The sequence below is a fragment of the Gracilinanus agilis genome, chromosome 3 (assembly GCF_016433145.1).
Source record: "Gracilinanus agilis isolate LMUSP501 chromosome 3, AgileGrace, whole genome shotgun sequence".
NCBI classification, from domain to species: domain Eukaryota; kingdom Metazoa; phylum Chordata; class Mammalia; order Didelphimorphia; family Didelphidae; genus Gracilinanus; species Gracilinanus agilis.
The window spans coordinates 475,067,011-475,094,035 of NC_058132.1; the positions used below are offsets into that span (position 1 = coordinate 475,067,011).

Below are 27,025 nucleotides of genomic sequence, written 5' to 3' on the forward strand. Positions count from 1 at the left end.
TTATAAGTTTAAGGGTTAGTTAAAACCTTCAAACTCTGCAGGCTATATGCTGACTGCAGCAGAGAAGAAGGGTTGCACCTACAGAGATTTCTATTTGTATTAGGAGCTCATTACGAAGCTATGTTATACAAACGGGCATATATGCATACTTGTATATAAGTGTGTATGTATGTGTCTAAATGTATATACATGTGTCTACATACATATATGTGTGTGTCCCTAGAAAATGGTCAGCGGAGTATCCAGGTGGTACGGAATATACCCTAAGGGAGGGAGAAAAGATGCAACTCGTCCAGTTCCCACTAAGCTTTCCAATGACTGCATCCCATCCCGGTTCTCTTACCTCCAGGGGTCAAGATTTCAACTCTAGGGAGGAAAGTAAGCGAAAACCCAGACTACGGGTTCGGTCACGGAGGGAACCAAAGCTCCCGCGATTATTCCCGCTTCAGCAAAGGAAGCTGGGGAAGTCATCAGCATGCCCTAAAGGGAGGATGAGATTTGGCATCCGTCTGGGAGAGAAGCTGCTAGAGAGCCCGCCTCAGGCTGCCGCTGTTATTAGTATTAGCGTAATTTATTGTGCTGCGCTCCTTGCGCACGAGAACAGTGGATTTGGAGCTAGTCCAAGTGGAGAGCGGGCAGACCGGCCCGAATAAATTGTTCGCCTTCCTGAGAAAAAAAGGAAGTTTGACTCATACCCTCCCCGCCCCAATTTGTCTCTGGTTAACGGTGCCTGCCGTCTGGAGTAGCCTCCTGAGAGCCACCAAGAGGCTTTCGAAACTCGCTGAAAACGCGGGATGTGCAGCTACTGCTTCGGGGCCTTAGTTCTTCCCCACCCCCCTCCTGGAATCCGATCCCAAAGTGATCCCTGTGGATTGTAACTAGCCAGACAGTCGGTTTCCCTTGAGTTCTCCAAAGAGGGAATGAGGATTGGGAAGTAGAGAGAAATAATAGAGAAAAAAGAATGAGTGAAATGTGGGAGTCATTTTTGTAGGAAGCCTTTCTTTTTTTTTGTAGGAAGATTTTCTTCCTCATTGGCCAGGCAGCCAGGGATTAAGAGAAACGTTCGATGTCTTAATAGTATCCCTTTCAAAAAAAGCCCACTACTACCTATAGTTTGAGTAACAAAGGGATTTATAGGAGTGAAGTGCTCAGAACTAGCTCCTCCATATAGAGTTTTCCCTCATTTTATGTTTATAACATGAAACTGAGTTTGGAGAAAATATAGTTTCCTGCGTCATTTAGGTTAATTTAATCATTTAATTAAGAATTGGTCCCTCCCCTTTCCCCAATTCCTTTATTATTTTGTGTGTGGTTTATTTTTCTTGTGGCGAGTGGGGAGAGCAATTTATCTATTGTGGATTTTATAGTTTTCAAGGAGATTGGGGAATAAGATGACTACATATTTTTTTCCTATTTGTTTTCATACTATATGAAGTAGAATTATTTTTATTTAAAGCACCATATATCTTAAAAGATGTATTATTTAAAAATGCATTACTTAGGCAGTGGAGTGACTTGTTTTTCATGAAGGTGAAGATGGAGTTGTTGTATTGTGAGAAGATGAAAAGTGGTTCCCTGACCATTTCCATTATTGCTTTTTAATATCTCCAGTCCTTTTGCTCATTTAAACATCCTCAGTCTCCAGAGACTCTGAAAATTATCCCTGAAATTCTGGGTTAGTTCTTTGCTATTTTACTCATAAAAATTTCTATAGAGAACCCCAAACCTCCATCAATATTATGATTTTGGCCTGTGACAAGCAAATTCTGACATGAAATAATGCATGCGGTTCTTTTAGTGAAAAAATAGTCTTATTAAAACAAAACACCGGTGAAATGAATGTCTTTTTATACTCTAACACAGTTTTCATAGGATCATAGCTAGAAATGTCATGAAAGTATAAAATGGAAACAGATGTTTAGAAATATTTTTGACAGAAAGGAATTGCTTCTGGAAAACATTATCAATTATCATCATACATTGATAACTTTTAAAATCTATCAATAAAATCACCAATAAGTAAAAGAAATCAAATTTCTTTTGTAAGTAATAATTGCAGGAGAAATATTATTTTTATCTGATCAATTTTTTGTGTAAAAGAGCATTATAGTTAAATTTAGGGATTATACAAAGAACAAGAAGTTTAGAAAGTAAACTACTCTGAGTTGACAGAATATAAAACAAAGTATAAGGGAAAAGTTAAAATATATGTTTCTTTTCTTGAATACCATGAAGATGCAAAACAGATCCATTTATTATTTGGGGAAAGTTGTATAATTATAATTGTAGTTTAACATATTTTAAGAAAATAGTCCTAGAAAATAATACCGCATCAAAACTAAGAACATCTTTTGCTATTGTTGTCATTACCATCATCATTATCACCATCATCATTATTATTATAAAACAGGTACCCAAAATAAGGAAGTCTGACAAGATGCAGAAGGCAACTTTGGAGGCACTATCCGTGGTGCTGATACTGTTTTGGGGACATCCTCAGGATTCACTTGCATGCCCTCACCCATGTGCATGCTATGTTCCTACAGAAGTTCACTGCACATTTCGATCTTTAGCTTCAGTGCCAGCAAGGATTTCTAAACATGTGGAAAGAATCAATTTGGGGTTTGTACCACAATTTTCTAAACAATTTAAAATATGTTTATTTTTCTTCTTAAGAACTATTGAATGATTAAATATATTTGAAGAATATAGAGATCTTTATACTAAATGCTGTCCTTTCATAAGATCAATCATAATTAATTCTCATAAAGTCTAAAAACAAGTGATTCTAAGAAGTTAATGTAAATTCTGGCAATTTCCTTAACATTGAATGATAAAAGTAACCTTTCAAAATATTTTAGCAGAATGAAAAGAATAAACATAGCATCTGTGACTTTTTAAAGGTCATGTAAATGTTTGGCACTAACATAAAAATGTTGATATCAAATCTTAACCATTTAAAAATGAACATCTTTTGAAGATATTTCTATGTATTACATCAGTTTGAATTGTCCTATTTTTTCATTTCCTTTAATTTTGTTGTGATTTTACTTCTATTCGAATAGAATATTATTCTATTCACCAATGCATTGTCTCTTAATATAGGTTTTGTGATCTTTTTAAATATGAAAAGGTGGAAGATAATTTTAAAAATTAAGAAAAAGGGAAAATAGATGCTTGAAAAGCTTCTTTCTTGGATTATTTTGTTGAAAACAAAATGTCATTTTTAAGGAAGTAACAAGTTTCTTTAACTATATGAACAATGCCAAAGAGAGTATAGTTGGATACAGTGGCCATAGGGTGAATTAGAAGAATGAAACAGAGTAAAAGAAAGTTAAGGAAAACTTTTCAAGTCTGAGGCAATAGACCATGTAATACTGCTCTCAGTAATGATGTAGCCCTCTTGGTTTGAATCACTTGAAAATTAGATAGCTATGGTAATGACATTGCCTCAATAATAAAAATAGAAAGCTCTTTTTTTTCCTTTTCCTGAATCTGCCTGATGGATTTTTTTTAGAATTGGTCTCATCAATTTTTTTTACATATCTCTAGAATTTCCTAAGCTTCATAAGAAAGAAAATATGCATTTTAAAATTTTGATTTCTTATGTAGCAACATTGTTCTGCCAGTCCTAAGCAATATATTCATGTTTATATCATGAAGAGAGAATATCTTGTACCATACCAATAATCCTCCCCCCAAGACACGCACACTCACAGGTTCCTTCTTGGCAGTTTTTATCTTTCTGGAATTTCAGCACTTTCCAACCTATCATCTCAACCTGGAAGGTTCTTTAGTTTTCTGGTTCCTCTTAAAAATAGCTTCAAGAAGAGTATATAGGTGTGATCAAGCTCATTCTTGATGCTCTATTCTTGCATATTCAGTAGGATCACAGGTTGAAATTTGGAAGAAATTTAAGAGATTATTTGATTCCATCCCCCATTTTTTTACACAAGAAGAAATTACAACTGAGAGTGGGTCAAAGTGACTTCCCCCAGATTTTACAGCCTGTAAGTGACAAAGCTGGATCTTGAATTCTGATCCTATGAGTACAAATCCAACTTCCTTTTCCTTAGACTACATTAGACTTCCAGGCCAGGGCAAACAGACTCCCTTCCCTAATCAAGCCACTATATTTATGAATAAGGCTGATTCTCCCCATTTTGTATGTCTATATTGCCTATTTAAATCCTTAGTTCTTTCCTTGTTAGGGATCACAACATGGATTAATGAAAAAAATAATTTTTGGATAGGTCCTTCAAAACAGGTTCATATGATGAAAGAGAAATTAAGTGGAGAGGAGAAACTCCTCAGGAATTGAATCTAAATATGTTTGTAAAAATAACATATTTCTTTAAAAAAATTCTTACCTTCCACCTTAAAATCAATACTGTGTATTGCCTCCAAGGAAGAAGAGTAGTGAGGGCTAAACAATGGAGTTAAGTAACTTGCCCAGGGTCGCACAGCTAGGAAGTATATGAGGTCAGATTTGAACCTGGGACCATCTGTCTCTAGGCAGACTCTCAATACACTGAGCAACCTAGATGTTCCCAACAATATGCTTCTGATTCATGCTAAAGGTGCATTCTCTTCTCTTCCTGACCCCTTCCTTCTAGCATGTTCTTTAAAATACAGTATCTTCTGAACAGTCATTGTGTCTGTTTTCCCTTTAATTCCCTTTCCATAGGACTAAAGCTACAGAAGGGGTGTCTAGTAGTAGAAAGAACATTTCATTATCATAACACAAGGGTATGAGTCCTATGTTTGCTTTTCCTCACTTTCACTGCATGTCAAGAAACGGCTTAAGATGATTTTTAAGATATTTTCTATTCTTTGATCCAATGAGGACCTAGCTAAATTTGTCTTACAAGTAATAAGTTATGACAATTTCCCTCCATGGTATTTCTGTTATTTTCATAATAAAGCATGTAATATTTACATCTAATTTATATCTGATAAAGAGTTGAAAATATAATTTTTTAGAGATGAATAAATGAAGGTTCAAGAAGTTAAGCAATTTACTCATAGTCACACACTTATTCTTAGCTATTACTCCCTATATTGATTGCACCCAGGTCTTTTGACTCAATATCCAAAGCATTTTTATTCGAGTACAGCATATTATCTTCCTATATGATGGACAAATAAACACATGCCTGAAAGGAACAGTAATGAGTATATATAGCCAAGGAGAATTTAAATATGCCTTCAAAATACTTTATTTCAAAAACAAAAATCGACAAATTGTTTGGTAGGAACTATCTAAGCACCACATATTCAGTTACTGATAAGGAGATGTGTAATATCTCTCTCTCTATATATATATATGTATATATATATATAATTTATTAAAATGAACATTTAGAAAGAGAAGTGATCAAATGGTTAGAAAATTGGCCTTGAAATCATGAAAATCCATTTTCACTTCCTGCCTCTGCTACATGCTGCCTATGTAACTTTGGACAGTCAGTTAACTTCTCACTTCTCCTAGGCAACTCACTAAAATTTACTGGTGGAGAAGATGCCAATCTGAAACACTAGAGGGGGGGATTTATCTGGGAGTTCCTACATTGATGAAATCACAGATCTAGTCAAAAAGAAAGACAGATAGACAGAAACAAAGAAACAAAAGACAATTCTTATTTTAATTCTAATATAATTCATGTTTGTATTGACTTTAGATCTATTCTCTGTTCTAAAGCATATAATGACAAGACCAACTTTGTCTATCAAGAAAAAAAGGGGAAAAAGAGTTCAGTGAGCACAGTAAGGCAATCAGTTATTTTCACAAGTACTTTTTCAAGTTCCTTGATATTTATAAATTTTATTAATTACTTTTAAAGTTACATAATTTTTAAAAAGCAATCAGTATCTTTCTGCATAAAACTTTCTTACAGCATTTTACAGTTTCTAAACCAGAAGTGATCTGGAAACGCAGTTAGACTAACACTGATTTTACAAATAAGTAGAGAAAACAATATCTAAGATGTTAAGTATTTTGTCCTAGATCATTTGGCTAATAAATAGTGGACTCAGGTATTCAGACAAATACACCAGCCCTATTTTCCCACTTCATATTGCCTCCCTAGACCTCATTGCCTTTTGTTTCTAATTTTGGCATTCATTTTGCTTCCTTTGTTAATTTATCATCTCTCTTAGTTATAATTCCCTATCTCTATTTATTATACTCTTTTCTTATTACCCTTTGAGAGGTCTTAGTTCCAAAGAAAAATCATACATCTGATCATAGATAGTCATATATATTAGAACTGGAGCAGACTAGAGGTAATTGAATCCAATTTCTTCACTTCAGAGATATCGAAACTAAGGCCTGGAGAGGTTAAGTGATTTCCCCAAGGTGGCATAGGTAGTTAGTGACAGAACCAAGATAGGAAACCAATTCCTCTGACTGAAAGACCACTATTTTATTTTTTTCTGTTTTATAATACTATATTTATTTTAGTAAGAAATATAAATGTAGTATGGGGTGAACTATCTCATGTAAGTTGTTAATTATGCTACAGAGTCATGGTCATAGATTTTGGAACAAAATGTTGTAGGTGTGACACCTGGTTATTCTTCAGTCTGTAGTAGCAGAGTAGATTTTCTAAGGCAAAAGATCATAATTTAGAAGGTGTTATTTTTCCCTTTCTTGGTGGTACAGTTTCATTAACTATGTTGACTGAGCTTCAAGATGTTAGTTTAGTACAAACTCATGGTTCATCAATGTGCTGGACATTTCAATGATATTTCCTTAATGCAAAACAGAGATGTAATGCAAGATTACATCCCCCAACACAAATACTAGGAATCTATGGGTTTGAATGAATTCAGTAAGTGGTATTACTGAAATAAATGCTGAAAGGCAGCAGATTTTAGTGGTCATAAATCTGGGCTCTGAAACACAACATAAATTCAGATTCTATTCCAATCATACATAGATTATGTGATTCTGAGCAAGGCATTTGACTTATCAATGACTCTTGGCATTCTTTAAGTTCATAAATTGTAGGCAGAATTTCCCCTCTGCTTTGATAAGGGGAGTTTCATTTTAAATATTTCATTTTTCCAGTAAAATTATTGGCCCAGCCCTGCCACCCCACCAAAGGCTTACTACTTTTTCCACCAGATGAAATATATCTTTATTAATAGTACATTGAAAATAATATAAGTCTCAAAGTCAGATCCTAAGGTCTCTACTGAAGTCATTGCCTAAACAAGTGGAGATGTTCTCTGGCAGAACACATCAGTAAACAGAAAATAGCTGAGTTTCATTGCACTCATGTATTAAAGGCATAATCCCATAGAGGAGGATTACAAATCCAGGATCTCTGCTTTTCTAGTCTGTGATTGTACTTGGCAACTACCCATCTCAAGGGAAACATGTATAAACATTCATACCCTTTGTGTCTGATTACCATCAGAGAGGTACAGAAAACATTCATATTTTGAGAAACCTAGACTTCTAGGACATGGTAGACACTTCTACAAAGTGTTTCATGACTTCTGACTTCATTGAAGAAGCTTGTATGGCTGTTTCCTTCAGGTTCAACTCACTCACCTTTCCATCATCATCAGTAGTTCTTTGCTTCAAGGTTCCTTGTTATATACTCTGCAAGTAGTTTTCACTCACATTGTAAGAATTATCTATAGCTTCATCTGCTTCTGCCAACTTCTTTGTGTTCATGTATTTCCTACTACATTTGCCTTACTGCTTACTTTCAATCTGAGCCTATTAGTGCAACAATCAGGAGACTAGGAATTAGAATTGGTGTCAGGAAGAAGTGGGTTCAAGTCCTGCCTCATATTCTTGTTAGCTATTATATGATCCTGAGAAGGTTACTTAACTTCTTTTCACCTCTGTTCTTTCAATGATAAATGAAGGAGTTGAATGTAATGACCATTAATGTCTCTTTCAACTCTAAATCTATGATTCTGGTTCTTCTGCCTACTACCTAAATGTTCTAACTAGACCAATTACCTCATATGAAAACTGTGGATATTGGATTAAATGATTTTTAAAGCTCTTCTGTCTCCAGCATTCAATGACTTTACAAATGTAATACTTAACAGATATAGATTTAGTTCTCTCTGAACCAACTTTTTCCATCTGCATGAGATTTAGAAAAACTCAATAGAAATGTATTTGGGTAATAAAGAACTTAGAAAATGTAGAACATTCAACATCAATATATGAAACATGGCTAAAAAGGGAGTCTTTACCATATATACATATATGACATGTTTATATATACATACATGTATATGTATCAATATGCATTACATTGAATGTCAATGAATTGTTTGACTATTTCTGCCTTTGTTAGAGAACAGTTTTAGTTTGAAATAAATAAAATAAGAATTTTTGAAAACCTTCTCATTTATATATTATACTAATGCCATCTCTTTTTTCTTTTGTTAAGATGGCATTATGCAATAATGTGAGCATTAAAGTGGTTCTCTAAAGTCTTTGATATTGTACCAGGGACTGGTTTTGCTGCTGGAGATTAAGTTTCTTGTACTCAACATTTTATAGCTAGAAGTCTCTTTCTAAAGTTGGCTATAAGGGGAATTGCTATGTGTACTTGATCTTTGGCCCTACCTATTGAATTAAAGATTAAGAGGCTAGCACTAAAACACATCTGTTTCCAGGAAAATGAGGCCAGTTGTAAACAAAGACTTGAGGAACTTTGCATCTACCTATTCTCTCTCTCTCTCTCTCTCTCTCTCTCTCTCTCTCTCTCTCTCTCTCTCTCTCTCCTTGAATCTCTTTACATATACACATAAATACACATATACATGTGTATGCCCAAGCTGACATACATTATTTCCATTCCCCATATCCATTCATTTCAAAACTGAGTGATTAGTAATTAAATCATTAAGGTTTTCACAAGTAGGAATAAACAATGATATGAATTTTCTAGCTCAAGAAAATATTTCTACTAAGTATATTTGCAGATTTTGAAACTTGTTAGATGCCAATGACCATGATCTTTAATCAATACCACCTAAAAACATTTGGAAATGAAATTTTCCAGAGCTGATTCTTTAACCTTTCTTTCTGGCGAATGTTCTATAATTATATCTTCTACTGTTACTTAAAAGGTAGCACCATTGTGCTTCTGATGGCCTCTGTTTAATCCTTTTCCTAACCAGAACTGGGTAGGTGCTATTTAGTAGTATAAATTCTGAGAAGCATTTTAATGAGAATCATATGGATCAGTAACTATCAAAATTTCAAGTCCTAGTTATTATTTTTTTATTTAAAAATGAAGCAACTATAAAGAACAATGATTGGTTAGTTGAATTGATAAATGTTAAAGTAAAAATTCTGGTGATTGGCCTCCAGCTGAATGTAATCTTATAGAGAATCCTTGGCTTAGCTTTTTGGACTCTGCATTTCAATAGAACAAAGGCGAACTGGTATTCTTTAGGATCTGGGCCAATATAACTTTGAAATTACCAGCTAGTTAACTTGCACCTGGGCAAGCAAACTGGTGGATCTTTCATATATGCTTCTAACAATAATCTGTTTCTTTTTTCTCCAGGTTTAATAGCATACAGTCTATATCAGAAGACTCATTTGCAGGACTTACCAAACTGGAGCTTCTCATGATTCATGGCAATGACATTCCAAGTATACCTAATGGAGCTTTAAAAGACCTAATCTCTCTCCAGGTAAAACTTGGAATTTATGAACATCATTAATTATAGCCTACATAATACATTAAAGGGAGCTGAAAAAAAGTAGCTTCTTCAATAATCAATAAAATAGCTATTTCTTGACATTTAAAGAAGTACAATATAATTATTTCACAATTCTTTGTTCTTGCTCTCTACTCTTTTCTGTGTCATTTAAGCATGAACAATAATATTTTTTTCTGTCATTCTAGGTCTTCAAGTTCAGTTACAATAAGTTGAGAGTCATAACAGCACAAACCCTCCAAGGGCTTTCAAGTTTAATGAGACTACACATTGACCACAATAAGATTGAATTTATCCACCCTCAAGCTTTTAATGGTTTAACTTCCTTGAGGTTACTCCATTTAGAAGGAAACTTGCTTCATCAGCTTCATCCAAGCACATTTTCTACATTTGCCTTTCTGGATTATTTTAGACTCTCTACAATAAGACATCTTTACTTATCTGAAAATGTCATCAAAACGCTGCCTGTTGGAATGTTCTCAAACATGCCGCTTCTGGAAAATCTTTACCTCCATGGAAATCCATGGTCTTGTGACTGTGGGTTAAAATGGCTCCTTGAGTGGGATGCAAGATCTAGAGGTAAGACTTCATTATAATTTAACAAACATTTATTAATTACTTACTCTTCCTAAGTATGATTCAATTAAAATCAACAAATATTTACTAAGTACCTACTATACATGGGGCTATACTCTGACTGCCTCCTGGTAAAATATTACAGAGTTCAAATTATACCGTCCATACTTCTACCAAAGAAATTCCAGCTCCATACACAGAAGTCAGGTTTATCCATCCATCCATGAGTGAATACATATGTATACACACATGTAAGCACAACATACATATTATGGGGGTGTTTACAATGTATCACACGTATACACATAACATATACATATGTTATGTGTATAGATGATTATACATACATATACATATATGTTTAGATACACATGTATCCATATATATATATCTTTTTAAATGAAACTTTTATTCCTTATATAGAATTCTATAATATTGCCAGTTTGGGGTGCATTTTACATGGAGCATTGACAAACTGGATTATACTCAGAGAAGGATGGCCAGGATGATGAATGAATTAAAAATCATATTTCCTGAGAAAAGGAGAAGGAAGTGGTAATGTTTGGAGATGAGAGCTAAGAAAGTAATAGAGATAAAATTGATACCACCAAAATATTGAAGAGTTGCCATTAAAAAATCCCAAATGAAATCAGCATGTATTTATTAAGCTTTTCTACCATGCATACCACTGCACTTGAAACAGAAAACTTTTAAAAAGTTTTGTCAAGAAATGGATCCTATGCCACCGAATAATAATAATAGGAGAATATGAAATCTTTGGTGACAAAGTCACCAAAACTCAGAATTTCAGATTTGTAAGGTATATATGTGTTTAGTCCAACTCAAACCTAAAAAAGAATTATTACTATTTTGATTTGATGGGAGACCTCTGATGAATGGAAACACTACTGGAAGCCCAAAATACAGATATCAAATAATACACAATAAGGACATTAGGGAAGTACAAAGAAAATTCTACAAGAATAAAGCCTAGGCTTATTTTGTTGCTCTAGAGACACATTTCTGCTCAATATTAGATAAATAGACAAAACATATATTAAATTATGCTAAGCACTAGAGATACAAATACAAGCAGGCAAGGAAACTCCTTTATTAAAAGACCTTGCATAATAATATGGAAAGACAATACATAAAGAGAAGCTGGAAAACAATGAGTCGGATTATTTGTGGACAGGGCCAGAAGTGGTGTGGAGGTCTATTTTGGGGGAAGATGAGGCAAATGCTTACTTTATGAGAACCTGATGTCTTGGGACAAATTAAACATTCCAAATGGAGTAGGATGAACAATGACTGAAAAGTAGTTGAATTAGGTAATATAAATTAGAATTTTTAATTTTCCCCCCAAGATCAAATGGACCGCCTCCTGCAACAGTGAGTCCTTACCACAAAGTGGTATCTTCTAACTTTTCAATTTTGTGGTTTTAATGAAATATTTTGCTACCAAATATTAAGGGTCTCAAAAGCTGAAAAGATGGAGAGATTGCATCTATCAAAGGATTCCCATATACTAGAGAAGTGAATAAGATTCTCGTTATGAAGAATTGTGTAACAAATGTTATGATAGGAGAAAAGTAGCAAGGAACAGTAAGAAAGTTAAAGAAAATTTTGCAAATCCAATGCATTTATGTATCTTTGAATCTAACAGCATAAATAAGAAACTATATATATATACAGATAGATGATAGATAGATAGATAGATAGATAGATAGATAGATAGAGAGAGAGAGAGAGAGAATGATAGAGAGAGAGAGAGAGATTATATTCCTGTTTTTCAGTTTCAAAACACTTTTCCAGGAAAGTTTTAGGATTATTAAAGAAATTACATAATTGAGCATATATGCATAAAATATGCATTTATGCATCATTGTAATGGGATTTGACTAATTTTGTGCTTATGTCATATTATAATGATACCTGAAACACATTTACAATGTCACTTTTGAAATTAGAGTGGTATTATCTAAATAATTCTATGGCAATCAAATATCTTTACCCTGATTCTTTAGGGATCAGATTCTAGATTGCTATAAATATCCACAGGGAAATAGCAATAATAGACTTTAGAGAGTGGTATAAGATTTCTAAGTGCTTTAAATACATTACATCATTTGATCTTCTCAACAACTCTGTGAGGTAAGTGCTACAGTATTATTATCCCCATTTTACAGATGAGGAAACTGAGACCGAGAAGTGAAATTATTTGCCCTGGATTATATAGCTATTAGGTGGCTAAGAGAATTCATATCCAAGTTTTCCTGACTCTAAATCTAGCAGGTTAATCTACCATATACTATGTTGTACTGTAGCATACAAATCAATTAAAATCAGCAAACATTTTAAAACATTTACTACATGCATGATACTACAAAGATGAAATTGGCACAGTTTTCAAGGACCTTACAATCTAAAAGAGGTGAGACAATTTGAATAGGTAGAATATGGAAAAGGCACAGGAGAAAACCTTTAATCTGGATGGGTGAATTTTTTTTCATTTATCACATCAACAGAATCATCTAACTTTCTGGATTATTTACGAAGGAAAAGAATTCCTGGTAAAAGAAAAGAATAAAAAGTAAATGTGACGTATTTCATTCTGGAAACCTTTTCTTTTAAACTAACCATTATTGTAATGCCTCTGTCAGATTGCAGTAATTTGTGCAGCTCCCTTGATCTCATGTTCCAGCATGCACTTAATTCACTCCAGAAATTGATGCATGCCTAGCTGATCTTAGAATCATAGACAACTGACTTGTTAGAAGCCCAGATGGTCTTATGACCCAATCCTTTTTGTTAAACAAATCTGAGGACATTCATTTTATTGATCAGACAGCATTTTCTTTGAAAATTCCACCTTTCTAAATGGAGAAGGTTTGGGATTTAAACTGCATGAATGACCATGAATTATCTCTCTCTTCTCTGCCATTAAACTTTTTGTTGATGTAAGCATTATTTTCTCTTTCATGCAATTATCTAATTGTCCTGAACAAGTAGTGACTTCTAATAAAGCTTTCTACCTAATAAACACAATTCTGTTTTTGCATATTCTAATTTTTGCAGCCAAGTATAAAATATTGATTCTATACATATTATATTGACTTGTTAGCCTTATTAGCTATTTTTAATGAATGAATATCCTTGGTTCTACTTGTTTTAGATAAACAATATTATATTTGGAAATATAGTTGACCCTAGTAATTATACTAATTTTTCTATATAAATATTTAATGGATAAAATGCTATCTTCTGCATCAGCTACAATTTGTTTGTTAGTATCTATCCCTTTTTAACTTTTTACTTTGTTTGATCTTTTTTTTTCACTTCCTTAATTACCTAATTTATACTCAACTACAAACACACATACACATGCTAGATGTACACATACACACATGCACACACTGAGAATAGGGATATTTTATTTTTGCCTTCCTATCCACAGTGCCTAGCATAGTGCCTTACACACTAAGCTTTTAATAAATGCTTGTTGAATTTAATTGACAATAATCATTGGTCTACAAAAATCAGTTATAATTGCCCAACTGTCTCAAAAGTGTTTCAATTATAGCCATACTATACCTTCAAAATATGTATTCTTTAATTATAATTCTGCAGTGAAAAATTCCACTTCTGGATTATGAAATGACTTTAAGTCTTTCCCTTGTCACTTGGGTCTCTTATCTTTTGGCCTCTTCACTGCTCATTAAAATCTCTCCTAGAGAAAAGAAAGAAAAATAAGAAAATATCTCTCATCAGTTTTGTGATTGTTCTATGTTTCAGGTTTAGTGGAGGTAGAAATGGGAATATTGACAAAATTTTGTTTTTGGATTATCCATGTTTTTCAATTATCTGTTTTGCTTTTCCATGGCTAGCCTTTTCATAGCCAAATTGAAAGTTAAGGGATTTTACAGATGCACATATTTAAGTATTATCTAGTCCAGTGCTATCTACAATGCATTCTCTTGTCTGTCAATCCAGTTCTCATCCTACTATTTTGTTACTCTTTCACTAGAACCAGGATTTCATAAAAGTGAGCTCTCACTTATGCCTTCTTAATATGTAAAATTCTTATCCATGCCTCAGGCAACATACTGTTATTTTAAATTATATGTAGTCACCAAAATGAAGATGATTATAATACCAAATGACTGAGAGATATTGCAGTTTAGTGGATAGTTAGCTGGGTAGTGGGTAATTTCAAATTAGGAGATCATTGTTCAGAATCTCACTTTAGACATTCATTACCCAAATGCTTATAGATATTCAATTCTCTGAGATAGAGATATAAATATCTGTACTGCTTAACTGTAATGCAGAAAATTATTTGTAAGCTTGAAAACAATATTCAAATGTGAATTATTATTCTTAATGAATGAGCTATGTGAATTACCACTCATTAGTGTATTAAATTGGTTATTGTTGTTTAACTCATTAAATTGATTCTACTGTTTAAATTTTAGGGATTTTGAAATGTAAAAAGGACAAGGCGTATGAAGGCGGCCAGCTGTGCTCTGCGTGTTCCAGTCCCAAACAGCTGAACAAGCAGGAGATTTCCAGTTTGAAAGACGTTCTTTGTACTAAGCCTGTCATACAATCACCTCTAAAACAAAACTTCAGTAGCAGCAATGAAGAGATGGGTGAAGATGATGAGGAGGAGGAGGACAGCTCAGTCTCCCTGGAAGAGATTCAATTCTCTCCCTGGAACATCACTTTAAATATGACTGATGAGCATGGAAATACAGTGAACTTGGCGTGTGAAATCAAGAAGCCCACAGACATTTCAAAAATTCAACTAAACCAAAGTGATCCACAGGAAATTGATATTAATGCAACCATTGCCCTGGAACTACAATGCCCAATGAACCGAGAAAATTATGAAAAACTATGGAAGTTGATAGCTTATTATAGTGAGGTTCCAGTAACATTACAACAGGAGGTCATACTTAGCAAAGACCCCAAAGTCAGTTACCAGTACAGGCAAGATACAAATGATGATGCCCTCTACTACACAGGGGTAAAAGCCCAGATTCTTGCTGAGCCAGCATGGGTGATGCAACCATCCGTAGATATTCAGCTGAATCGGCGCCAGAGCACTGCCAAGAAAGTGCTGCTATCATTATATACCCAGTTTTCCCAAATAATCCCTACGAAAGACTTGAGACAGCAGAGAAGCAAAAGCTGGGTAATGATTGAGCAGGATGAAAAAGTGAAAACAGCTCAAACTGTGATTGAAGGGTCTGTCTGTCATCTGAACTGCAATGTGAAAGCCTCAGAAAGCCCAACTCTCTTATGGGTACTTCCTGATGGCTCCATGTTGAAGGCTCCATTTAATGATCAAGACAGCAAGTTTTCTGTCCTTAGCAGCGGTCAGCTCATCATCAAATCTGCTGGCCGCTCCGACTCTGGTTTGTACCAATGCATTGCTCAAGTGAGAGATGAAATGGACAGGATGATATACAGAGTTTCTGTCCAACCTCCTATCATCCAGTCAACCAAAAGACATATAGTAACAATTGAAAAAAATCCTGAGGAGCCACTCATATTGCCCTGTAGTGCCCTAGCGATACCTGACGCCGAGCTTAGCTGGCTCCTGCCAGACAAACAGATGTTGAATGGATTGTCTAACTCGACACATGCCTACATGTTGGAAAATGGAACTTTATTCATCCCTAGTAGCCAAAGTAGTGACAGTGGCTACTACAAATGCATAGCTATCAATCAACAAGGAGCAGACCATTTTATTGTCAAGGTGACAGTGAATAAGAGAGGCGCAAACAAGTCATCAAAAAGAGGTCAACTAAGAAAGCGCCCAGGTTCTAAGACTGCTTCCAAAATAAGAGACAATGTGATAGAGGATGAAGGGGGTTCAGGAATAGAAGAGATAGATAATTCTGCCAGTAGAATGCTTAATCCAAAAGACCAAGAAGTACCTAGTAAGCGAAGGAAGGATGCTGTCACTGGGACACAAAATAAAAAAAATAAAAAAGGAAGGAGGAAAATGAAACATTGGAAAGGTTTAGAAAGAGCCCCAGAGACAAATGTTGCAGAAGGCCGGAGAGTGTTTGAATCCCGAAGGAGAATAAATATGGCAAATAAACAAATTAATCCTCAGCACTGGGCAGACATTTTGGCCAAGGTACGTGGCAAAAATCTTCCCAAGAGTACAGCAGTGCCTCATAGTGATCCTGTTATTAAAACAACAACGACAGCTTCATTTGTGAGACAGAAAACTACACTTCCACCTCCTATTAGGAGCCCCCCACTGAAATCCATTGTGCAGACAACACCAAATACAGAAGAGTCTTCAGCATCTGAATCTCTCTTTAGTGAAGATGAACTGGTTTCAGTCACAATTTCTCCAACAAATACTGCCCAAAGTGATTCCAGAACCCTTCTTGCTGAAGCAAAGATAACACAAACCCACATGGAAAAATCAATAGCTCATGGGGCTCTGGAAACTCCTAACCCTACACATGTTGCAGAAACTCCCTCTACATGGATTGACCCCACAATAACAACCTTTTTACCTTCTAAGTCAACTTATTTTGAGCCATCTTTGAATCATTTTCCTAAGGATCCAATCAATGAGGAGATAACAGAAAGTTGGTCTACAATAGACAGTATTGATTTTTCAGTGGGTTCTACATCAAATCAGGGTGAGCTGCCATTGGATACCATTATCTTGGCAGAGTCTGAGACCGTGACATACCTTTATCCAGGCTTAAAAACTGATTCACAGTCCAGCAAAGGCCATAGTGAAGACCCCACTTCTATTCAATTCATTCCAATTCGTCCAGATGGAGTGAGTGATTTTGATGTTCCAAAGATTGGGTCAAATGATTTAGATCCTGCAGCCTTGCCATTTGAAGACTTACTTTCTGGAGACCACAATATTCCAATACATCAACAGCCACAAGTAAAAACCAAGAAAGTTCAAAGCATTGGTAATAGGGTTCATACTCGTGACAACTCATCAGTTCACCAGGATACTGATAGGGAATATGAGACAAATCAAGAAGAAAAACTGGAAGAAGTTACTACAAGCAACACAATTTCTGAAAGGGCTAGGCACAGTGCTGCATCTGCCACAGAATCTGAATTCTCATATAACGTGGTAACTACTGCTATTCCCCTCCAGAAGCCTGAGCAGATGACATCTTCTACTTCTACTAGTGAAAAGCATACCACAATGGCCACAAGGGCAGCTTTTACAACTGACTACACAAAGAACATTCCCTCTAGCTCATTGATAACACAGCAATCCCGAAGAAGGCCCCATGGGAGAAAACGATTGAGACATCACAAACTACATCGGAAAAGACCAATTCTGCCAACTGCTTTTGCTATAGCAGAGACATCTCCGAGTCCAATAATTCTTGTAACTGAACCAAAGATTGCAGACAAAGTAGATATTTCACTTGTTTCTGCTCCATGGGTTGAAAACAAAACTACTTTTCCAAAACAGTTAGAAAAGAAAAAATACGTAGAGACAGTTACAAAAGGAGGATCACGCAGGAAACATCCAAAGAGACCAAAATTAAATCAGATCACAACTACAACAGTATCTTCTTTCGATATGGAATCAGAAACAACTATTTATCCTACAAATAAACTTGTTATATCAACAACAGCTACAAGGCAAACTGTAGGTCTTCTTGCTGCTACTGCTCCTTTGGCAACTGAAGTCTTACATAAGAAAAGAACAAAAGAGAATATCACTACAGCTCCTCCTGCTACAGAAATACATTCATCTCATCATGAGGAAGAGACAACTTCATACGTGTATAATTATTCTTTTAATGTAGATTCAGACAATAAAGAAATTGAAAATGATTATGGAGTCACAGATAGCAATGCCTATGAAACCAGAACTGTGGCACCCAGTGAATCATTTTCTGGTGTTGTGTCACATTCTGACTCAGTTGACTCAGAAGTTACAAAATTTAAAAAAGAATTCCTTGGTTTGGAATCTTCAAGTACATCAAGTTGGCTGCCTAAAAGGGTAGTTCAAGGCACAGTGCCTCCAGTAAAAGATCCAAGTGTTCCTATAACTACTTCTCAGGAAAGCAGTGAAGATTCATCAATTTTCAAAGAATCACCTTTTCCTTCAAAATTTGCAACACGAACTGAAGTCCCTGACCCATCTCGATATGAAGAAAAATATATCTCCTCTGTTCCCTCAACCAGAAAAATAGAATATCCTTCACATCAAGTAGAAATCATTTCCCAAGAAAGTTCTGCTGGACAAGACCCTAAGAAGATGTCCTTAGCTGTTACCCATTCCATAATAAGATTAGACAATCATACTGTCACACCGAAACCATCTAAGCAGATGACATCCACAATTCCACCATCTCCATCCTTGGTAGAACATATGGCATCTCCAATTGCCTTGATACCTTCTACAGAATCCACCACAGTTCCATCATTACATTTTTCAAGCACTTCTAGCTCATCTACCCAAATGCCAATGGAGTCCAAAGAAAATACCATATTTAATCATGTAGGGTCTCCGGAAAGTAAAATATCTGAAATAGATGATCAGAAAACAAAGTTAGTTTTCAGTGCCAATGAATTTCCCACACCCTCTTTCAACCAAAATAGAATTAACTTACCTTCCAAACAGGAACAGTTCAAAGAAATACAAGGCAGTAGTTCCAACAACCAATTGCTCCAGGGTTCAGATCCTCCCTATCACCCAGGAAGAGTGCCTATCTTCCACAGAAGACCTGCCGTAGTGCCTGGAAAGCATGTGACACCAAGAGTGACTATAAGGCCACCACACATAACAACCCCAGGCTTATATAAGCATTTTATAACTTCCCAATCATTTTTTCCTTTTACTAACAAACCAGAGATAACATCATACCCATCACAGAATAGTCCAGATAAAAGACTTCCTAACATGCCAACATTAACAACCACTACAATGACCATCCCATTACCCAGGCCCAATCCAATTTTTCCTAGCACATCTGGGCATCCAGGGACCAACCATTTTAATGCCAATCCCAAAGTGTTTGGGAATAATTATATTCCAGAGCAAAAAGGCTCAGCTGTAAAGGTCCCAAGTCCTAAAATCCCCTATACAGCAAATGGAAGATTTCCCTTTCTGTTTAATAGGACTCCTACATTTACACAATTAGGAGTTACTCCGAAGCCACAGACCACTATCCTGCCTATCTCAGTGAATATAAGAGAGAAACAAATATCTGGCCCGTACATCCAGATTTCAACACCAGGTACCAACCATAATGTCATAGGTACTTCTAGAGCACCTTCAATAGTCCATACTCCTAGTACTAGATCAACACCTTTAATTAATTTTAAAAATACTTCTCCGGTATTTCCTACTAGGAGGACCATTCCTCATTCAGCATCTACCGTTCATTCTTACAGAAATTTTCATCATAGTAATTCTAAAATCACATTTAGTGGAGGACCACCTGCTCCTAGTTTCTGGGCGCTGGGAGAAAAGCCCCATATCATTACCAAGTCCCCTCACACTTTATCCATCATTGCTGAAACAGATGTTGTCCTTCCATGTGATGCGACTGGAGAACCCAAGCCTTTTGTTACTTGGACAAAGGTTTCAACAGGTAAGATATTTAAGTACATAATATTGCTTGAGTAATAGCTAAAACAAATATATGGATATATAAGATGTGGTACCCTATGTGAGGAACAGAGAGGTCTGTTTGGTTAGAACATAGAGGAAGGGAGGGAATAATGTTCAATAAGTCTTGAAAGATAAGTTGGGAACCAAGTTGTGAAGGGCTTTAAAAGTGAAGCAGAAGATATATGTTATTCTAGAAGCAATAGGATGTAAGTAGAGTTAATTGCATAACAAATGAAATGGTCAAATCTATAATTAGGGAAAATTATTTTGACACATCTTTATAGTGTGGACTGAACTGAAATCAATAAGAAAGGTATTACAATATTCTAATTGTGATATGATAACAGCCTGGGCTAATGTGGTAGTGGTACGATCAGAGAGAAGAGGTCAAAAGTGAGAGAACTTAGAAGTAAAAACAGCAACAGAGGCAAAACTTATTTGACATATGAAGTAAGAGAGAAATATTGTAGATAACATCACAATTTTGAACCTGGGAGGAAACTTTGAAATTTGGAAAGGACAAAAGGGGAAGCAGGAGATAACCAGTTTTGTTTTGAGTGTGTTGCATTTGATTTGTCTACAGAATATCTTGTTCTAAATGTCCAGTAGGTGAGCTCCATAGCAAAGAGCAAGGAAATGGATATAAAGATCTGAGAGTCATCAGGTTAGAGCTGACAATAACCCCATAGGGAATGATGTAGTCACCAAGTGTGCAGAGAGAAAGTAATTGGGGATCTAGGAGAGAGCCTTAGATAACATTTAAGATTGGGAGATATGATCTGATATGGGAATTTCCACGAAAGAAAACTGAGTCTTAAGACAATAGGAGAATTAGGATCAAATAGTGCATAGAAGAGAAAGTGCCAACAGTATGAAATACAGTGAATAAACCAAGAGGGATGAATGAGAACTGAAAAAGCACCATCCAGTTTGGAAATTAAGAGATCATTGGTAACAATGAAAAGAATGATTTCAGGCAAATGATGGGGTCAAAAGCCAGGCTGCAAAGGGTCACAGAGTAAGAGAATAGAAAAGTGGAGACAATGTAGAGAGTAAGGAGAGACATATTTTGACAGATTTAATGGATGTTAGAGTCTAGTTAATAGGCAAATAGGTTGTGTAATGGAAAGAGTGCTGGGCCTGAAGTCAGGAAGACTCATCTTTATTAGTTCAAAACCAGCTTCAGACACTTAGAAGTTGTGGGAAAATTACTTAACCCTGTTTGCCTTAGTTTCTCATCTGTAAAATGAGTTAGAGAAGGAAATGAAAACTATTCTAGGATCTTTGCCAAGAATATCCCAAATGGAGTCATAAAGAGATAGACCTGACTGAAATGACTGAGCAACAACAGGGTCTAGTGAAGTTTCTGGTTTTTTTGTTTTTAAGGATAGGAGAATCTTGAGAATGTTTGGAGGTAGTAGGAAAAGAACAAATCAATAGAGAGCTTGGAAATTAGAGAAGGAGAATAATTAAAGCCCTAATCTGGTTTAGGAGATTGGAGATAATTGGATCAAGGGCAAATGAAGAAAGATTGGCCTTGGCAAGGAAAAGAGTCACCTCATTATCAGCTACTAGGGAAAGGTGGAGATAATAGGGGATGATATAAAAAAGGTTTTGAGATGAAGAGAAATAGTTAAGAGGGAATGGCATAATTTTGTCTACAAAGTAAGAAGTGAGTTCCTTAGCTGAGAGAATAGAGAGAATGGAGGAGAGTTAAGAGGGTTTAAAGGGAGAGGAGAAAAGTTAGGGAAACAGTACTTGTAAGAAACGAAATAAAGAATCAGGAGAGAATAAAAAAGAGAGTGTCCAATTGAAGTTGGATGCTTATTTCCAATGATGAGGAGCTTACTGTTGAGTCAGTCTCTTCCACTAGTAGGTGGATTAGAATATTAAAATGCCTTCCTTCTAATTGACTTCTTTTAAGTTCATTTTGTTGGTCTCATTCATCCAGTACACTAGAACAATGAGATTTTCAGCTACCCCATGGGTCTTCAAGCATTTCGCTGTAGATCAGGGAGATAGGATTGAATACCTTTATTCAATTTTTATTATTACCCTTTTATCTTTAGTAATCTTATGAATACATATGCATATTCATATACACGTAAGTGGAGGGAAATTTATTTGTTCCTCCATTGTGCTAATCTAGTCTTAAAAAAAAAGAACAACAATAAAATTTTTCATGAAAAGAGATGGAGAGTAGCTATGAATCTTCAATAAATCTGGGCTGACACAGTGATAAGTGACTACTGGTGTGGACCTTAGAGACCAACTTTCTAGAGCCGTTTTTAGTATAAGGAAGCAGTTTGTCACACAAGATGAATTTGGAGTCAGGAAGACTAGAGTTCAGATTCTGTCTGATACTAACTTTGTGATGATGGACAAATGACTTAACCTCTCTGAACCTCAGGTAGTTCTCTGTGACTTACCTACTAAATTATAAATGGGTTAAAATCTATATCCAACTGATAAAATAACAAGTCCTTGATGGTATGTGATTGTTACTTGTACAAAAATCTGTTATTCATTATAAATATCTTTGGGTTGTGCCAAAGCATATCTCCTAATTTAAGGAGAAGAAAACAGTGCAAGAGGATGACAGAAGAGATGGCACTAGGCATTTCGGTCTTCTACATGAGATAATAGGTAACAGAGCTATCAGGGACCCTATAAATCATCTATTTAAACAAGGTGTGCTGATAAATATTTGGCAATAAGCATTCCTAAAATTAAATCTATTTAACTCATAAGTTTCATCTGCATTATTAACATTTTCTCCATCACTTTCTTAAATCTAGAAGTCACAGCTATAGCTTGCATGCCAAATCCTACAGACTCTTGTTTTAATATGGCCTACAAATTAACTGTGGTTTTTACAATTTTAAAATAAAGTTTATTATATTTTAAAATATAAAAAGAAAAAATATTAGCTCACAGGTCATATAAAAACAGGAGGGCATTGGATTTGACTCTCTTATCTTAAATTGCTGGCCTTGGAGATAAACAAAATAAGAATTTTAGCCCTGATTTATAGCATTTACCAATTTCTAAGGCATAAATGCTCACATTAGAAATTTAACAATTTACTCTCAAGAGCTGGTAGGAGCTTACTCTAGCACTACACTCCTTCTACTCCTACCCAATTTTTTTTCTCACAATATAGATAATGCAAGCAGTTTTTTTCATCAGATTCCATATGAAGAAACTGAAGCCCAGGGAGGTGACTCACATAAGCTACTTCATATCAGTAGTAAGGGTGGAATTTGACCCCACGTTCTCTGATTTAAATCCAGTGCTCTGGTTCAGGGGAGGCTACTTTGCTTCAACCCTCCTAAGAATCAACAGAATCTAGAGGAAAAATATAGGTTCAATTGCTAACTCTAAATGGCAAGTCACAACTAGTTCTACAACTTAATTCCATTGACACTAGTGTTTTATTAGTTACATGATGATAGACAAATCACTTAAATTCTTTAAAGTTCAGTTTACCCATTCGGAAAAATGAAGCTAATAATATTTTTACTGCTTAATTTGGTAGTTTTGTAGGGAATTTTCTTTGTAAACCCAAACACTGCAAAAATATTAGCTGCTATTACAATGGGAAGAATGACAGAGATTAATTAATAATAATTCATAGTCATTTTAGTGGAGCTCTTTTTATACCTTCTTTTATTTCTTTTCTTTTTTAAAAAAAATCCTCCCAGGGGCTCTTATGACACCTAACACAAGGATACAACGGTTTGAAGTCTTGAAAAATGGTACCTTCATTATTAGGGATGTCCAGCTCCAAGATCGTGGTCAGTATATGTGCACTGCAAAGAATCTGCATGGTGTAGACAAAATGATCGTCACATTATCAGTGACAGCTCAGCAGCCCAAAATACTAGCTTCCCACTATCAGGATGTCACAGTTTACCTTGGAGACACAATTGCAATGGAATGCCTGGCCAAAGGAACACCACCCCCACAAATTTCTTGGATTTTCCCAGACAGAAAAGTATGGAGGAGTGTGTCAACTGCTGAGGCCAGAATTATGCTTCATGAGAACCGCACCCTGACCATTAAGGAGGCTACCTTCTCAGACAGAGGAGTTTACAAGTGCATAGCAAATAATGCTGCAGGGGCAGATAGCTTGGCTATTCGCCTCCATGTTGTAGCTCTACCTCCCATCATTCACCAAGAGAGGCAGGAGAACATCTCACTGCCTCCTGGTCTCAGTATTCATATTCACTGCACTGCCAAAGCAGCTCCTCTCCCTAGTATTCGCTGGGTGATCTTTGATGGCACTCAAATTCGTCCTTCCCAATTCATCAATGGGAATTTGTTTGTTTTCCCAAATGGAACACTTTATATCCGCAACATTTCACCTAAAGACAGTGGAAACTATGAATGTGTGGCAGCTAACATGGTTGGGGCAGCCAGGAGAACGGTTCATCTCAATGTCCAGAAGACTTCTGCCAATGCTAAGATCACTGGGAGCTCCCCTCATAAGACAGATATTACTTATGGTGGCACCTTGCGCCTGAACTGCAGTGCTTCAGGCGATCCATGGCCAAGGATCCTCTGGCGTCTGCCTTCTAAGCGAATGATTGATTCATTTTTCAGGTAAGTGATAGATCTAGTTGATCACTTAATTCTATGGAAATGATAGTCTAAGTATTCCTCTTGTGGAGGATATGCAAAAGATACACATTTGTGTATCTGGAATTTCCTCTTTAATCCCAATTGACGTGGAATTTCAGCCTGGAATCCTTATAAATCTACTTCCTCCCCTCCAAAATGTTTTAACAGAATATATATACTACTATTTAATAGATTTTTAACGCAGACAACATCACAGTTATTCAGTTGGCTTTGGCACAATCAATTGGCATTTCTACAAGAAAATTTGATTCCATATTTTCCCTTCTAGATACATTGGCAGTGCCCCTCTACAGGGTTAATAATTGAGTTTATTCCCAACTGGATGACATAGTGTATAGAGTCAGGAAGGACCTAACCTAAAGTCAAGAAGACGAGTTCAAATGTGACCTCAGATTCTTAATATATATATATATATATATATATATATATATATGACTGTAAGCAATCTTCTTAGCTTCTATTTGCCTCTCTTTCCTCATCTGTAAAACAAGGTGGTAAATAATAGCACCAATCTTCAAAGTTATTATGCAGATAAAATAAGAATAATATTAACAAAGAGCTTTGCAATCTTAAAGAACTACATAAAATCTAGCTATTATCATCATTTATTTTAATTACCCATTAAATATCTCTATGTTCTAGATAAAGATCATGGACATTTTCTAAAAATAATTCCCATTCACTGCCATCCTATCTGAACAATATGGTATAGATCATTTACACTAAGAATATCACTGGCAAAAAATAACTTCCCTCTTTTTTTAAGGAAGAATGAGTGGAAACTTAAAAAAAGTCAACATTCATCAATTTCCCCTTTTTTTCTGAATTAGGGGACACTCAAAATTCAATCTAAAATGAAATGCCTCACAAGCATTATTCAAATCAACCTTACTGGCTGCCTTTTTCATTATCACATGCATATTTCCATTAAATGATAAGAAGGAAGCATGGAAGTTTGTGGTATTTAGATAAAAAGATACAAGATGTTAAAAAATTTAAAAAAAGGAAAAGAGGCTTTGTTTACCCTGCTGCTTTTCCTCCAAAATGTCACATTTTTAAAACACTGTCCTCTCTTCCCTAGCATGGTGTCTTAAACATAGTAGGTACTAAGTAAATATTAATTGCACTTATTACATCCAGCCCCACCCACTTACTGCCCTCTGCCTTCATGGAGAAGCCTGATATGTGAGACCATTTTGTTGTGTAATCTGGCTTGCACAAGGGCGCTTCACAACTTTTCTGCTAGGGTCTACTGTCTATCACCTAGGAAACATGTATATAATGGCAAGGTTCCAGAGTATCAGCTTACAGAAACGATGTCTCTCCTCTGTATTTAACCTTTCTTGGTCACTGCCCATGAAGGAGAAGTATCCTAACACAGCCATCTAATATTCCTTAAACATTTGTGTATCTGGAATGTTCTCTTTAGTCCCAATTGATTTGGAATTTCAGCCTGTAATCCTTATAAATCTACTTCCTCTCCTCCAAAATGTTCTAGCAGAATATACATGCTACTATTTGGTAGATTTTTAAAGGAGATAATGTCACCATTATTCAGTTGGCTTTGGCACAATAAATTGGCATTCCTACATGGAAAATTTGATTCCATGCAATTCAGTTTAATGCGGAATTAAACCTCTTTAAAAAATGTATCCTTTTATATTCCTGTGCTTTCTCATGGTCATAAGTATGATGATCTTTTCCAACTTTAGTAAACCAAAGGTAATTCTTTCTAATTTTCAGGGTGGCAGAATATATATTGATAATTAATAATATCCATGGTTTATTGTGCTATTCAGCATTTTAGGCATTTATGTTGAAACGCTTTAAAATATTTACTATGTTTTCTTTTGGTTTTTGCAAAGTATTAGATTTTTAATGATTTATTACAGAAATGCTATTAAACATCAATACAGGCAATTCCATTTAATTTGTAATAATTTATATGTAAAAAGAATAAACATCATCAATAACATGCATACTGGTTCTGAATTCAGAGGTCCTGAGTTCAAATTCTACCTCTTAACACAAATGACTCCTAGGAAAAGTCATTAAATATCTGAGATAAATATTTCTTGTCTGTATAGAGAAAGAAGGAAAGTTTATTACAGCTCTAAAGCTAAGATTCTATAACTTTTCATTCTGAAAAAATTCTTTGCTCATTTGTTTCAATTCATTTTTCTTTATATGTATGTATATGATTGTTTATATACAATTATAATTTCTATAATCAGACCTTCTGGTTCTGTTTTTATTCTCATTGTGTCACTTATAAAACTTTTCCAGCTTTGTATACCTCACATTTATCATTCTTAATTACATTCTAGTATTCCATCCCAATCTTTAAGTTTATTTAATTATTAACTTATTTTGAACTTTTGAGTTCTTTCCATTTTCTTATTTATTTTTTACTGTGAAAAATGCTGCCACTATAAAATACTTGAACAAATAGAGCCTTTAAAA

General features: G+C 35.2%; 1 protein-coding gene across 1 annotated transcript in view; it reads left to right on the forward strand.

Moving 5' to 3' along the window:
* The first annotated feature begins 794 nt into the window (after positions 1–794).
* MXRA5 (matrix remodeling associated 5) overlaps positions 795–27,025 on the forward strand; it is a 33,613-nt gene continuing 7,382 nt past the window's right edge. Inside the window, exons 1-6 of the mRNA XM_044669277.1 lie at positions 795–874; positions 2,290–2,622; positions 9,552–9,681; positions 9,897–10,287; positions 14,760–19,898; positions 23,623–24,523. Coding sequence (XP_044525212.1) covers positions 795–874; positions 2,290–2,622; positions 9,552–9,681; positions 9,897–10,287; positions 14,760–19,898; positions 23,623–24,523 — 6,974 coding nt within the window. The remainder of the gene's footprint in view (positions 875–2,289; positions 2,623–9,551; positions 9,682–9,896; positions 10,288–14,759; positions 19,899–23,622; positions 24,524–27,025) is intronic.